The 13,868-nt window shown below is 45.8% G+C and overlaps 1 protein-coding gene across 1 annotated transcript; it reads right to left on the reverse strand.

The window, feature by feature from the left end:
- Nucleotides 1-586: 586 nt before the first annotated feature.
- Nucleotides 587-12,707, reverse strand: LOC308136563 (uncharacterized protein). The gene is made up of 12 exons (XM_080504922.1): nt 12,685-12,707; nt 12,407-12,448; nt 12,269-12,326; nt 7,421-8,201; nt 7,014-7,175; nt 6,503-6,626; nt 6,048-6,371; nt 4,307-4,361; nt 3,973-4,191; nt 2,773-2,998; nt 825-935; nt 587-711 (listed from the first exon to the last, which is right to left on the reverse strand). Exons 2-12 carry the CDS (start codon nt 12,426-12,428, stop codon nt 625-627), a joined length of 2,169 nt encoding a protein of 722 aa, XP_080361048.1. The 5' UTR covers nt 12,429-12,448; nt 12,685-12,707; the 3' UTR covers nt 587-624.
- Nucleotides 12,708-13,868: the final 1,161 nt, after the last annotated feature.

A 13,868-nucleotide genomic window follows, 5' to 3' on the forward strand; every position in this document is an offset into this window, starting at 1 on the left:
TGTCGAAGGAACTCGGCAGCCTTGCGACCTGAAGTCTGCTGCAGAAAAGAGGCAGCTGAAACAAACTCATGGTAACTTTTTCAGAGCCATTTTGTGCAATGACTAGGTTTTTGTTTTTAGCTGTGGAAAATCGCAGCTCTTCCACCATTCAGAGTGGGACTGGGTCGTCTTCTCACAATACATGATTTTCTCTGGACACCAAATGAAAAAAAAAAAGTTCAATTGGATATTCACAGTTTAATGTCTTCTATTTGTGCTCCATCATCGTTACCGGTGGCTAAAATTATTCTAGTATTCCACCAGGAAATAAACAGTTTTCCTCTGAAAGACAGTGAAGCAACTTAAATGTGACGCATTTTCAACGTTAAGCTTTAGAATAAGATTTATTCAGACAGATAACAGCAGTGACAATTAAAAGTACAATAAAGGTGCAACGGAAAACATCAGTGACCTTTGAATATTTTCATCATTTAACTTTAAAACATTAGCTTGCGCCAGAGGGAGAGACCGGTTGACGAGTGGGACCGTGAGTGTCCAGCTGGGGGGTCAGAAGGACCGTTTCATTGGTGGGTGGGGGGAATGGGGTCAGGTGGACAGGTAGATTTTTTTTGGGGGGGGGGGGGGTCAGAAGGACAGGTTGACGAGCAGGCCTGTGTTGTCACTCTTCTCCTCAGGGCTCCACCTGATGAGAGGTGAGCTCAAGTCGATCAGCTGGCGAGACAAAAACATGACGCGTCAGAAGCGACTCGCCGACAGAAGCCGGTTCACGTCCAAGAACAAACACGGCGTTGCGTCCCAGCGCAGGCTGTGCTGGTGTCGGGTACCTGAGCAGCGGAGCCGGTCTTGCTGGTGGTCCGGATCAGGTCGGGGGTGTTTGTTAGGTCGATGAGCAGTTTCTCTTGAGGCTGCGGAGCCGGAAGGTCCAGCAGGAGAACCTGAGGAGACGAAGACCCGTCATGAGACGTCACAGAGCAACAACCACCACCAAGTGAACCCGCTGGAGGGTTCTACCCTCATTACCGGACTATTGAGCACACCTGAATAAAAGCCAAACCCACCAAATTTTAAAAAACTAAAGAAAAGAAAAGAAACGAAAGATCGTAGTTACATGATGCACCTGAACACATCACCCATGTATCAGCAGCTTGAAGCTCATTAACCTGGGAACAAACTGGATTCAGCCGTCATTATTTCAGCTGCAAGGTTCAGCATCTGAACAAACTATCTGCCTATAGTCCGGAAATGACGGTACTTTTCTGTCGGAGTTGTGACAAATGTGATTTGCATCTTACTGTTGACATACACTGACATCTAGTGGTCAAAGATGATATGGTCTGGTCGGTTTTGATCATAGAAATTGCTTCTGAATGCAACAATCGAACAAAAAACAGTGACAGAACAGAAAATATGGTAAATATAAAAGTTCATTATCGTGTTAAAAAATAAAGTAAAAAGTACTTATTTGGCTTTTGGGTGAAATTTGTTGAAAATGTAAAAAAGTCGGTGCATAGAAGCATCCGTGGTGATTTCTTCATCTCAATGATCTTATTGGAGCAAAACCCAACAACTGAGGAGTTATACCACAACAAAGAATGTTGAAGTCAATGACGCTCCTCCATACGGCCCGACCTTACCGCTCCGTACGTCTCCACATTGTTCTGACGACAGAGACGTGTGGAAAACAAGGTGGCGCTGAAGAGGAGGACTGAAGACTTGGTTTTAAAGACACTAGAAAGCAGAACGCTGCATATCCACACTGAAAATGCCAGATGTTTCCTGGAAAAGCTGAACCTGAGTGATTCATTGTCACGAACGTTGTTCCAGTGTAGTGTGGAGGCGGTGACCTCAGCTGGCATGCTGTCGGTTTGATCCCCATGAGCGCTGCTAACTTTTACTTTCTTGAACTTCATTCCAATATGTTCTATTTGGTCGTCTATCTGCCAGTGGATGATGTTTGAAGCAGGAGACACCATCCAGTTACTGGCTTGTGGCGTTCATAGCGACGTTGCTTTCTGATCCTCCGATGTCTTTGTGAAGCAGGATTCACCAGCGTTGGATTGTTCACCACGAACAGGGAACATGAGCAGCTGTCTGCTGATTCTCAACTTGTCCAAAATGTAAATATTTCATCGGCGGTAAACTCTCCCGTTGTTGTTTACAAATGCTGCTTTGCGCTCACTGGTTGATTTGTTAACTGGGTTCATTGGAACGCAGGCGTGTCTTTGGACAAGGTTCAGAAGCTCCTCCTCTCAGTAATGGGAGGAGGAGGAGCTTCAGCAGGACACTGCTGTTCAAGAGGAGAAATTTATTTTTCCATTGTTTGAAGTCCGTTCCTGCTCATCTGCTTCATTCATCTCCCCTTTGTTCTCGTCTTCAATGAGTCAGCTGGCTGGTCTGTTTCTCCCTCTCAGGCTTCCTCCATGTCAGCCTTAGAGTCTTCAGAGTCCTCGGAGGAGGAACCATCCTTGCACTCACATTGCATGGCCCCAAAATGTTTTTTGACAACAATATCATTTATTGGACACTATATCATGCCTTATGGCCACAGGCCCACATTAAGCTCCTTGAAACCGCAACTTCATCAAAAAGTAGTGAAACATTGAACATGTGCATTGAAAAGTTCAGAGTCACATCAAGTTCACCTGCAGGGGTTGGAGTGCATTTCAGGTTCATCCTGATATTTCCTCTGAAAGCTGAATATCCTGAACACTAGTGAGCAACACGTTTGAGAGCTCCACTGGGAGAATGTTGTGATTGGTGCATTTGTCTGACCTCCTTCGTCTTGCCATGGTTTTCTTCAGGCAGCTGGACCTTGGTGGAGTTGCTGTCGGGCTCCGGCTCCCCCTGGCTGGGCTCCTTCACTTTCGGGCTCTCCGTCTGCTGGGGGGGTGACGTCGGGGGGGCGGAGGAGGACTCCTCCTCTTCCTCCTCCAGACGGAAAGGCTGGATGTCGGGGACGTCAGCAGGCTCCTCCTCCTCAACTGGTTTGGCAGCGGGGCTGCAAGGACCAAAAAAGTAAAACTAACTCTCCACTTGTTGTTATGGCAACAAGGGGATTCACACTTGCAGACCTTCAGAGAGGTTTTAACCTGTTCACCTGTGATACACTTCAAAAACACTCATATTTACATCACCATAATTCACAGGCTATGAGTCATGTTTTGTTATATGTGGCTGCTCTGGTTTACAGATTTAAACATACAGTACATACCATCTGTCACCACTAGATGTCAGTGTATGGCAGCAGAGAGCTGCTACAGTACAGTGGCTTCCTCAATGATGACAGTGACGATAACAGAAACTTTCCTTCATAACGATGTTTAAAAGATTGGACCAGATGATGTTTCTTCTGCAGACTTTCTCAGCGTTATCCAAGACAGAACCAGACTGGGATTTTTACAATTTTCTTATCTTTGCTTAACCCGAGGTTCAATTTACAACTGTCCTGTGTCTGCACCCGGACTGATCGTGTGACTCCATTAAAAAACTCAATGAGTATAAATGATATAAATGACTCAAACATTCAATATTTAGCAGATTGTTTTCAAGACAGTAATGAAAATAGCTGAACGACAACCTCACAATGTGCTCAACTTGTAGATCTGCTATTTTCACTACTTTTGTGTGACATGGTTGTGATGATGAAGTAGGGCATCAAATCATGAAAACTTTAAATCTAAATATGTAGATAGATTTCTGCCACAAAGCAATTAAGTGAAACATGGCAGCATTGACCTCCTTTAACTGTAAGGTCGAGACGAGAGTTCATAATCTGTAAAGAAGTTGCTACAACCTCTCAACCTTGATTCCAATTTCCAACACTTGTCAACCTAAATTCATTTATTTTTTTCTGAAATTAGACTAAAACAAGACTGAAACAAACAGAAATTACTAAAACGTGACGAAGACTAATAAGCATTTTTGTCCAAATGACTAAAAATAAAACGACACTGCTGCAGTGTTTTAATTTACCTGAAGCTGCAGTCTTTACCGGCTGAGCCGATGTCCGGTTCGGAGACAGCTGCCGGCCTGACGGTGCGGACGGGGTTGGTGGACAGCGGAGATGGGATGGCGGACACTCTGCGTCTCACCGGCGTGGGGAGGGCGGAGGGGCGGCGCGCCTTCATCTGCAGTGACGTACAGCGGCCAGCAGAGGGTGTCAGAGGACCGCCTGGCGCCTTCTGAGGGAGACTGAAGAGAAGAGGAGGAGGAGGAGGAGGAGAAGGAGAAGGAGGAGGAGGAGTTGAGCAAAGTCTGAGGCGAGAAGCTGAAACTCTGAACGCTGCAGTGGAGTGTCTTTACGTACCTGTCCATGCTGCTGAGAGACATCAGCCTCGTCGGCCTCGGCACACTGGACACATCTGAAGACAAGACACAGTCAGAAAACACTCATAACTGTCTGAACGTCTCCTCACATCCTTGGTTGTTTCAGGCCGTCAAACTGATTTTAGTTCAGGGGCCACATACAGACCATCTGTGGTGGCCTGAACCAGTCAAATATTCCTAGAAGAAACTTAAAAAGTTATTGAGGCGTAGAGTATGTGTGATGAAAAGGTGAGTTTTCCACAATAATTGTTACATTTTTTACTACCATCTCAACATAAAGCTAATTTCAATGAAAGCTTTTGCGAAACACAGTGAAACATAAAAAGACCTTCACCTCCAGCTGTTGGTTCTTGGTAATCTCCTCCCGGCAGCACAGCTGTGAGGAGAATGTCAGTTTGATGCTTTCACAACCGCATCACCGATATGTGAGCCTCGTTTCTGCTGCTCTAGTTTTACAATGTGCTTGATGGGTTGGTTTATTTTATTGTACTATTGAAACATCCATTATTGGTGCTGCTGACATATTTGGGAGTGCGACATCCTGGTAAAGCCTTAATAGAGACCAGCCACTGAGCAAACATGGATTGGAGTCGTACCTGTCAGGAAAGATTTGGGTTCAATCCCAGGTGGTGGTAGTTTTTTTTTTTCTTTCATAGCGTCACGGCATCCAGAGGTCTTGTTTGGACGTTCGGGCAGGACATCCATGTGATGTCCAGGAAGGACGTACTAGAAAAACCTTCATTCTGGTTCCCCGAAGACGTCTAAAAGACGTCATTTGGACGAATGTTGCTCAGTGGGAACATTTGTTAAGAACGGTTTCATTTGAGACCAGATTATGATTTTATTAAATGGTCAGAGGTTATTTAACTTTAAAATGTACTGTATTATCTATTTTCATGCATACATATATATATTGTATGCATGTACACGTATTTTCCATTTCATATATATATATATATATCTATATCTCAACATCGTAGTGGGCTGACGGGGAATGAGCTGCAACTGACGAAGATCCTTCACTTTTTCATGCTCACTGCCACAGAGCGGCAATTATCCACTTAACACTGAATAATCAGGATCTACACAATAAGTGAATGACATTAAAAGCCTCACAGCTCTAAAAGCCGGAAATACCGCATAGAGTCACTGATTCTCTCGCTCTCTGCAAAGTCATTTATATATTAAATGACTAATGAATAAATTGTAAGTTGCTTTGCCTAAAACTAAAGAGTTGTCCAGTCAGCTTGTATTGATAGCTCAAGGTTGGCTGGAGGTCAGGTGCACGTTAGAAATTCCAACATTCATTATTTGAAACGGTGAAAAGGGATTTTGGTCAAACTGTTTGGATGTTACATCATTTAGGATTTTATTAGATGGAATCAAGTTCATGTTTTTCTGAAAATCTGAGATAAAGCGGAGCAGAAGCTGGAGTTTTGGTATTTTATATTGCTGATGCTTTGTACAGTTTTACAAAGCCTCAGCAATAAAAAAAAAACATTTACTGATCTTTGTACAAAGATCAATACTTATTGGGAATAAACTGATCGTAGAGGTCATGTCATCATCCTCCGACAGAGCAACGTGTACCGCCTGCTGCTCTTATTCAATTAGTTTTATTTTAATTTGTCGTTGGGCTGCTTCGTGTTTCAGAGCCTGAATGAGCTCAGTTCTAGTTTAGAGGCTTATCAAGTATGAATTTGTCCTGGACTCCGTCTCACCGTCTGCATGTGCGGCCGTTCGGGGTCCTGCGCCAGGTGTGGGCAGTACCAGGGCCTTCAGCGCGCCCTGCGGCCTGCCGGACACCCGCCGCTCCATCAGTCTCTGGTTGGGGGTGGGCTGGGCGGGCTGGGCGGGTGTGGAATCAGCTCTCTTCAGCAGCGAGGGTCTTCGCGGCTTCACACACTCTGCTTCAGGCAGCCTGCAGTGGGCAGACAGTGAGCGGCGACCGGCGGGGGGCCGTGGCGGCGCTGCGGCGGGGCGGCCCACCCGGCTGACGCTCTCGGGGGCGGGGCCAGTAGAACCACTCTGACTGTTGACTTTACCTGAGAGCAGACAGGAGGAGCATTTTCACACTGCACGAAACAGATGTTTCTATTAAATTTGATTGATGTTTCTGCTCAATGAAGGAAAGAAAAGCTGTGGGAGGAGAGCAGAGCTGCAGGACCGAGCCAACCTTTAGCCGGGGACAGAGACATGCTGGAGTTGAAACTGGACACGGAGGACGAAGATGAGGACGTGTTCCTCCTGTTCTGAAGGGGCGGAGCTGTACCTCCCGTCTGCTTCCTCACACCAACAGTCTGCTGGACGACGACACAACCAGTGAGGAAAACTGTCACCGGCAGTGTGAATTCAGCAGGGAAACATGAGACTTGATCGAGTTTTCCAGGACTTAAAGTCTGGAAGACACTGGAGAAGGGAACTGCAACAAGCGACCGTAGTGGATTGTTTGTTACTCGACGAACATTGTTTAATCGACGTAAAGCTCAATCTAGGTTGAGTCAAGACTTTTTCTAACAAAGTGTGTAAACCTGCCGGTAAAAAAGAAAGAATGCAAGCATCAACATCGTGTGGACGATGAGTGTTTGCATCAAGAATTTACCATCTTAAATTCTGGTTTAGAAAAGTGAGTCTGTGGTTAAATGACACGTGGGAGAGACGATACACTTCAATCCAACCACTGTCACCTTGGTGGGCGGAGCAAGGGTCCGTTTCCCCGACATGCTGGAGCTGACCGAGGAGTCGCTGAGGTCTGAGTTCACGCTGGCCGAATCACAAAGAAGATCCTCACATGACTGAGACCGAGTGGAGCGACGGACAGAGGGGCTGCCCTTCAAACCGCTCGCCACCTGAAGTCAGAAACACAGAGTTCAATCTGCTGAAATGACCTCTGAGAAGCTGCTGGTGCCGACTAATGAGGGAGAAGTTCAGTGGTTTACTCATGTGCTCATTTCGACTTCCTTCTCTCGTCTCGTTGATAAACATGACATACTTGGTAAACATGTATGATGCTCTAGAGGCCACCACCAGATGGCTCCACTGAGCCTGCATGTGGAGTCAAATTAGAAGTGGAAAAAAAGGTTTATTCAGTTACTTTGCTTGGCGGCTGCAGTCTGGTTCTCTCCGTTCTGCCCTTGCTGGCTGGACAGGAGCCTGACGGGGCGGCCAGCCTGTTGGGCAGCGTGACGGCGCCGCCCAGCGAGGCTTTCACTCGCAGCGCTGGCCTGGCTGGAGCCTTGACTCCGTCCCGGGGGCTGGCCTTGCAGGCTGAGGAGACGGAGAGGCGGGCCGATGAGGTGGTGGAGAGGCGGGCTGTTGAGGTGGAGAGGCGGGCCGATGAGGTGGTGGAGAGGCGGGCCGATGAGGTGGTGGAGAGGCGGGCTGTTGAGGTGGAGAGGCGGGCTGTTGAGGCGCTGGCCGCAGAGAGGCGGGCCGACGAGATGTTGGAGGCTGAAGTGCTGCTGGTGCGAGCTGCCCTGGTGCTGCTGCCTCTCAGTATCTGGCGCCGGATGGCGGGCGGCAGCTGCTTCATGGGACTGTCCTGCACACAGAAGGTCTCCCGCTTCACCGGGCTCAGAACCCGGCCTACGGGATCCAGCATCTCCAGCTTGGCCTCGCCGCCCTGGACGAAGCCCTCCGTGTTGCCGCCGGCGTCGGTGGGCTGGTCGTGTGGCTTGTCGCTCTGCAGCTGGTCGGCGAGCTTGTGTGCTTCCTGACACATGGCCTCCAGCTGCTCGTCGGTCAACGGGCTCCACGAGGTCACCCGCACGGCGCCGCCGCCGCGGCCCTGCTGCTCCGACGCCACGCCCACAGAAACACAGCGCTCCTTGTGACTGACCGGCCCCACAAACACCTCGTCATCGTCATCTGCGGCGCTGCAACACAGACACACCAGTTAGAAATTCAACCCTCGCTGCTTGTTTCTGTTCATCGTTTTCAACTTTTAAAAATATATTTTGGCCTCTTAAACATCCCATATTATACACTTTGTCAACAATTTTAAGTTGGTGTCAGAGGTCAAACAGTCCCTCCAGTGCAGGGGGGGTCAAACTCGGGTCCCGAAGGGCCGCAGCCCTGCACGTTTTTCACGTCTCCCTTCTTGATCACACCTGAATATCATGTTTCATCACCAAGTTCAGCACAAAGCCCGATAACATGCCGCTCACTGAAGCACTTATTAAAACTGAACAATTTCTTCCATCTTATCCTGTTTTTGTTTCCTTATCAATAAAGTATTGAGGATAACTTTGTCGTCTTTAATAATTTTTGATAAGATGGTTTAATGTGTCCAATATCCCATTCATATTACTTAATAACTTACTAAAATCTTTCTACATGCCCTTATGTTTGTTAACTAATTCTTGTATTTTTTATATTCACCTTTTGCTTCCTTAATTGTTTGTTTGATGAATTGTCAGTAAAGTGTATTCTTCTTTTTACACGCATTCTGTAATCATCCAGGTTTCACCCTTGTGTTTTTGTTTTCTGCTATATTATTTCCTTTAAATTAGACAGTTTTTATCATATAATGATGTGAACATTTCCAAGAAGGTATTATATGCACTGTCTATATCTTTTTCTTTGTAAGCACTTTCCCAGTTTAGTGCCATGAAGTCATTTTTTAATGTTTTAAAGATTTCCTCTGTCGTCACTCGGCTGTGATTGTTTTACTTCAGGGTTTACTTCTTTTTTTCTATAGTTGTGATCATATACTGTAAAAACCCTGGCAGGTGATTGCTGATGTCATTAATCAATAGTCCACTCACTGTATGGTTTTCAATGTCATTAGCGAAGATGTTGTCAATTGATGTGACACTGTGGGACGTTCTTGTTCTGGGTCTGCTCATCTTCGGATGTAAGCCCATATTGTACATAGTATTGATCAATTAATCCGCTGCTCTGTGCTTCATTTGGATTCAACATATCAATGTTCTAATCACCACAGTTGAAAATAACTTTTTGACTGACTTTTGAAAACATTTCTTCACAGTCCTACAACATGCATACGAGGCTAAACGGTGAGTCAAAAGTCTTCTAAATGTGCTGTGTGGCGAAAATCCGCCATCAGCCACCCCAAGAAGGGCAGATAGCTGCTTTACATGGGATTCAATGGAACCCCCTCCCCATTGGCTGCACCTCAATGTCAAACAAAGTGCAATTTGTGAACTAAAATTTGCCGCTCTCCTTTTTTGGACCTCATCCCACACCTTTGTCATGAAATAAGCCAGAGGCGAAGCACACCTGATGTAATTACGTCAATACGTGCTCCGCTCGGACGTCCAAAGATTTTAATTTCACGACCCGCAAAACCAGCCGTCATCCAGCAGAAAGTCAGTAAGTGGAAAATAAACAAAGAGCAACGTGATCTACAGCACGGAAAAGACCACCAGGAAAACCGTCACTTGAAATGTGACTGGACTGAACAGTTTGGTTTTATATTGGCGGCTCATACTAAAGCTCCACCCACATGCTTGGCAAACACGCACACCAGAGCTGTCAGTAAATGGATCGTCTGAAGCAGCATTTCAACTTTCTGCATGCCGCCAGCTTTAATGCCGACTCCTCTGCTAAATCAGCCGCAAAAGTCAAATTGAAAGCAGGTGACAAACGTCACAAACATCGGGGAGAAGAGAACGCAACAATGGCATCATTGCTTGTTTCATGGAACCTTGCCAAAGCTAAGAAACTACTTGCTGATGCTGAGATGACTAAAACATTAACAACTGATACAGTTGATCAAGTTTTAAATACAATGAAAAAAGCAGTTGTGGAGTTGTTAAAGGAGCGTTTACACATAGCGACAAGTCAGGAATGGCACGAATTTCAATTCCTGACCGCGGAGCCCGTTTTTGACCTGAATTTCATGATTTAGGACCGAGGCGTCACGCCGTCATGGACCGTCAACACCTTTTATCACGAGTTACAAGTTAAGAGCAGGAAACGGTGGCGGATCACCAGGAGTCATTATGCACTGTCAGTATTATTGTGCGTTATTGCTCGTGGTCACTTTCTCTCATAAACATAAAGGAATGTGGCAAATCTGGAGAATTTGCTTTATTCAGCTGTGGATGTCGCTATGAACAATGTGGGCAAACGCCCAGGTCGCAACCTGTGAGTGAGCGCACGGCGCGCCAGAGGACATGAGAATCACCGTCTCAGGTGCGTCTCGTGGAGCGCCGGTGTTCACCCAGGCCGGACAACAAGCCAGGTTACTCTGCCAGCTGCTGCTGAACAGTTCACACACCCCGGATTGAGCCACAGCCAGAGAAATGTCAGAGTTGCACAGAGGAGCATGCAGCTGCAGGGAGTGAGTGCTGTCACGCTGTATAAAGCATCAACATGCATCACAACTCATCCACACACGCCAAGTTGCAAACTGCAGTCCAGGCAATTCTTGAAAGATTTCCTGGCGGCCAAAAGCTCTATGAATATCAGGAGTGTCACACCAATACACCTATTCAAGAACCCTATTCAGATGCACTACGCCAGCAATTCCAGGAAAATGACATTGGTAACTCACCGTGCTGATGTGTAAACGCACCCGAACGCAGGAGCAGCTGTCGGATAACACTGCGACAACAAGGGTTTAGCGGAGGAGTGTTCTTCGCCTCTTTATTTAGTCAGGAGAACCACATTGAGATTAGTAATCTCTTCTATAAGTGGGTCGTGAGGAGCTTGGGGGCCAAGAGTCTTGCTCAGGGACCCCTGGTGCATGTTTTTGTCACTGACTTAAATAAAGCAGAATCGAGAACCAGACTTTCTGCCGCTGCTTCAGGACCATGACGACATGATACAGGCTGGACACCAGAGGGATGCCCTCATCCCATCTGTCAGTTTTCTTACTGGTTGGTGAGAGAATTCATTCACTTTTGTTTATTTGGCAATCTAACTGTGGTGTATTATTATAAAAAAAATACAATAACAGCAGTTTTTATACTTCAAATGAAACAGACCCAGATTAAAAAGGATAAATGGGTGAAATGGCAGAACAGAAACAAATGCGGCACTAAAACAGCAATACTGTTATTGTGGTATCTAAGAATCAACAAACTGAAAATCTGTGTGTATTCCTGTCTCTGTGTGCAAATAATTAAATAGGTAGTTTAGCACTGACTTTTTTTTTTCAAGAGAGCTTTTTTATGTGATCCTCAACACAAGCTTTGAAAATCCGAGACTTAAATTATTACTACAACTACCTTGACGACTACTACTACTCATAACGATAATGATATAAACAATAATAATAGTAATAATGGGATCAGCTAAATCATCTGCAATTAAAACAACTTTTACTGACAGTGTGAAAAACCCTTGGATGTTCCAGCCTTTGACTTGGCCTGCTTGTCATATTTTGGCCCTCGGGGAAATTGAGGGCCCTTGACCAAGAGGCCAGATGTTCAAATGGCAGGTGACCCGTGACGCCTTGTGGCCCTACATCCCAGAAATAGGATGGACCAATGAGACAAAGGGAATTTCCCCCAGAGGATTAATAAAGTATGATTCATTAGTTATCTACTTTTAAAACTAATCTTCAGACCCATTTTTATTAATTGGCTTTTAACCATGTTTGACAGTCTGTGCCTGGTATTATTGTTGCCAATCGAATTGTTTGTTTTACTCTATTTTGCTGGGTTTTTTTGTATTTTATGTGAAGCACTTAAATAAAAGTGACGTGACTATTTATCGTCACACTGGTCAGACACTCAGTCTGGGCTTCATGTGAGCCTGAACTGACCTTGAATATAATAATATAGACTGCAGATGGTGAGATCGTCGAAAGTTATTAGTTCTTCTTCCGCTGTAACTTAAATACAATGTTGAACAAGTCACAACTCATTGTGGACATGTGAAATCTTGCATTGTCGTTATGTCAAGCAGTAGCTGGGTGTTTACAGCCTTGTGAGGGGTTCTTCAGCAGGTGATCGCGGTGGGTTTATTTTACCTGCATGGTGACAGCGACACGTCGAAGTCAAACTTCTCATCAGAGAGGAAAAAGGCGTCTGTTCGGAGACACAAGCTCAGTGAGACTCCGTGATAACAAACAGGCAGATTTCGCCTCCACCCAGTGTTTCCTACTCACCGCTGGAAGCTGCACAGTCCATCCCGCCGAGTGTGCTTCTCTCTGGGGGAACAGACTCGGATCAGACCCGCTGCTTCACACCGATAAACGTTATTAAAACATCTGCTTCTGTCTCTGAACGTCCCCCGCCGCCATGCTAACGGTAACGTTAGCGTGTTAGCCGTGCGTCCGTGTCGAACTGTGACACATAGCTCCAATGCTAACTGCACAAACACGAAGCTGCGTTCGTACAGAGAATATTCTGAGTCATGCTGTGGTCAATAAATGAAAATACAAACCTGTCGCTTCGCTGTTTGCTGTAACACATTCAAACTTCGACACACAGACACGCAAACTCAAACAATTCAAAACTGCTGCGCTGCGGGTCACGTGTCTGCAAGATGCTCGGCTATTGGTCCACAGGTTGTGACGTTGTTGGAAGAGGAAAAGTGGGGAATGTAGTCCACATTATGACAGATAGAAGCACACACACGCGCGCACACGCACACGCACACACACACACACACACACACACACACACACACACACACACACACACACACACACACAAAGTGCTATCAGTGAAAGAGAAAGTTTACACTATGTCATAGTGAAATGGTTCAAATGAACACTTAGCAAACTCCATAAACACTTCTCATTGTGAATGGAGTTTAGAATCGTGTGGTTTGTGCTTCTCACACCCTGAAGAGAACCCTGGAGTGAGCCTTTATTTGTTCATGTATCACTGTCTACTCCAGATGTAGGTAGTTGGGATGTTATGGTTATTTTACTGGCCTGATTTATTTATTCATTTTTTTTGGCCCTTTTCCTGTTCGGCAGCTTGGGCAGACAATGTGATGAGACTGAGAGCCTCCCCACCCCCAGGAGCCCCATTTCACACCACCCACGTCCCTACCCCCTGATCTTGATGGCTATACACCCATACCAATACCCCCCCCCCCAACCTCCCCACCCACACACACACACACACAACTGTCGGGGGCAGTGTAACGAGGAGCATGAAGCCATGATAGCCAATCAAAATCCTGGAAAAAAACCAAAGGTCAAGAAGTGTGAGGCGAATCTCTTTAAAGGCTTTTTTTTTTCAAAATCCTCACTGTGGCTGGCGTTTTCACAAAACATTGTTTGTGTTGACTTGTAGCTGCATTCATGTGTAAATGAAAGCCCATTGCACGGATATATAAGAGTTTTGTAAATACCTGGATACAAATAAACGTGGCCTGAGACCAGTGATGCCGGAAACGTGTTAATCAGTAGTGCATTACTCTCCTATGACCACTGTTTTCAGTAACCAGTAATCTGATGTGGTACTCTTTCCAAACCAGTAATCAGATTAAAGTTACTTTTCCAAGTCACAGTGCGTTACTATGGTAGCAAACCGCAAGAAGAGTTTCTTGTCTGCAAAGCGGGTTTATTATTTAACAGAACCAGCCGCTCCTTCATTCTCCTCCATCCTGTGACA

This window comes from Blennius ocellaris, assembly GCF_963422515.1.
Source record: "Blennius ocellaris genome assembly, chromosome: 11".
In the NCBI taxonomy this organism is placed as follows: domain Eukaryota; kingdom Metazoa; phylum Chordata; class Actinopteri; order Blenniiformes; family Blenniidae; genus Blennius; species Blennius ocellaris.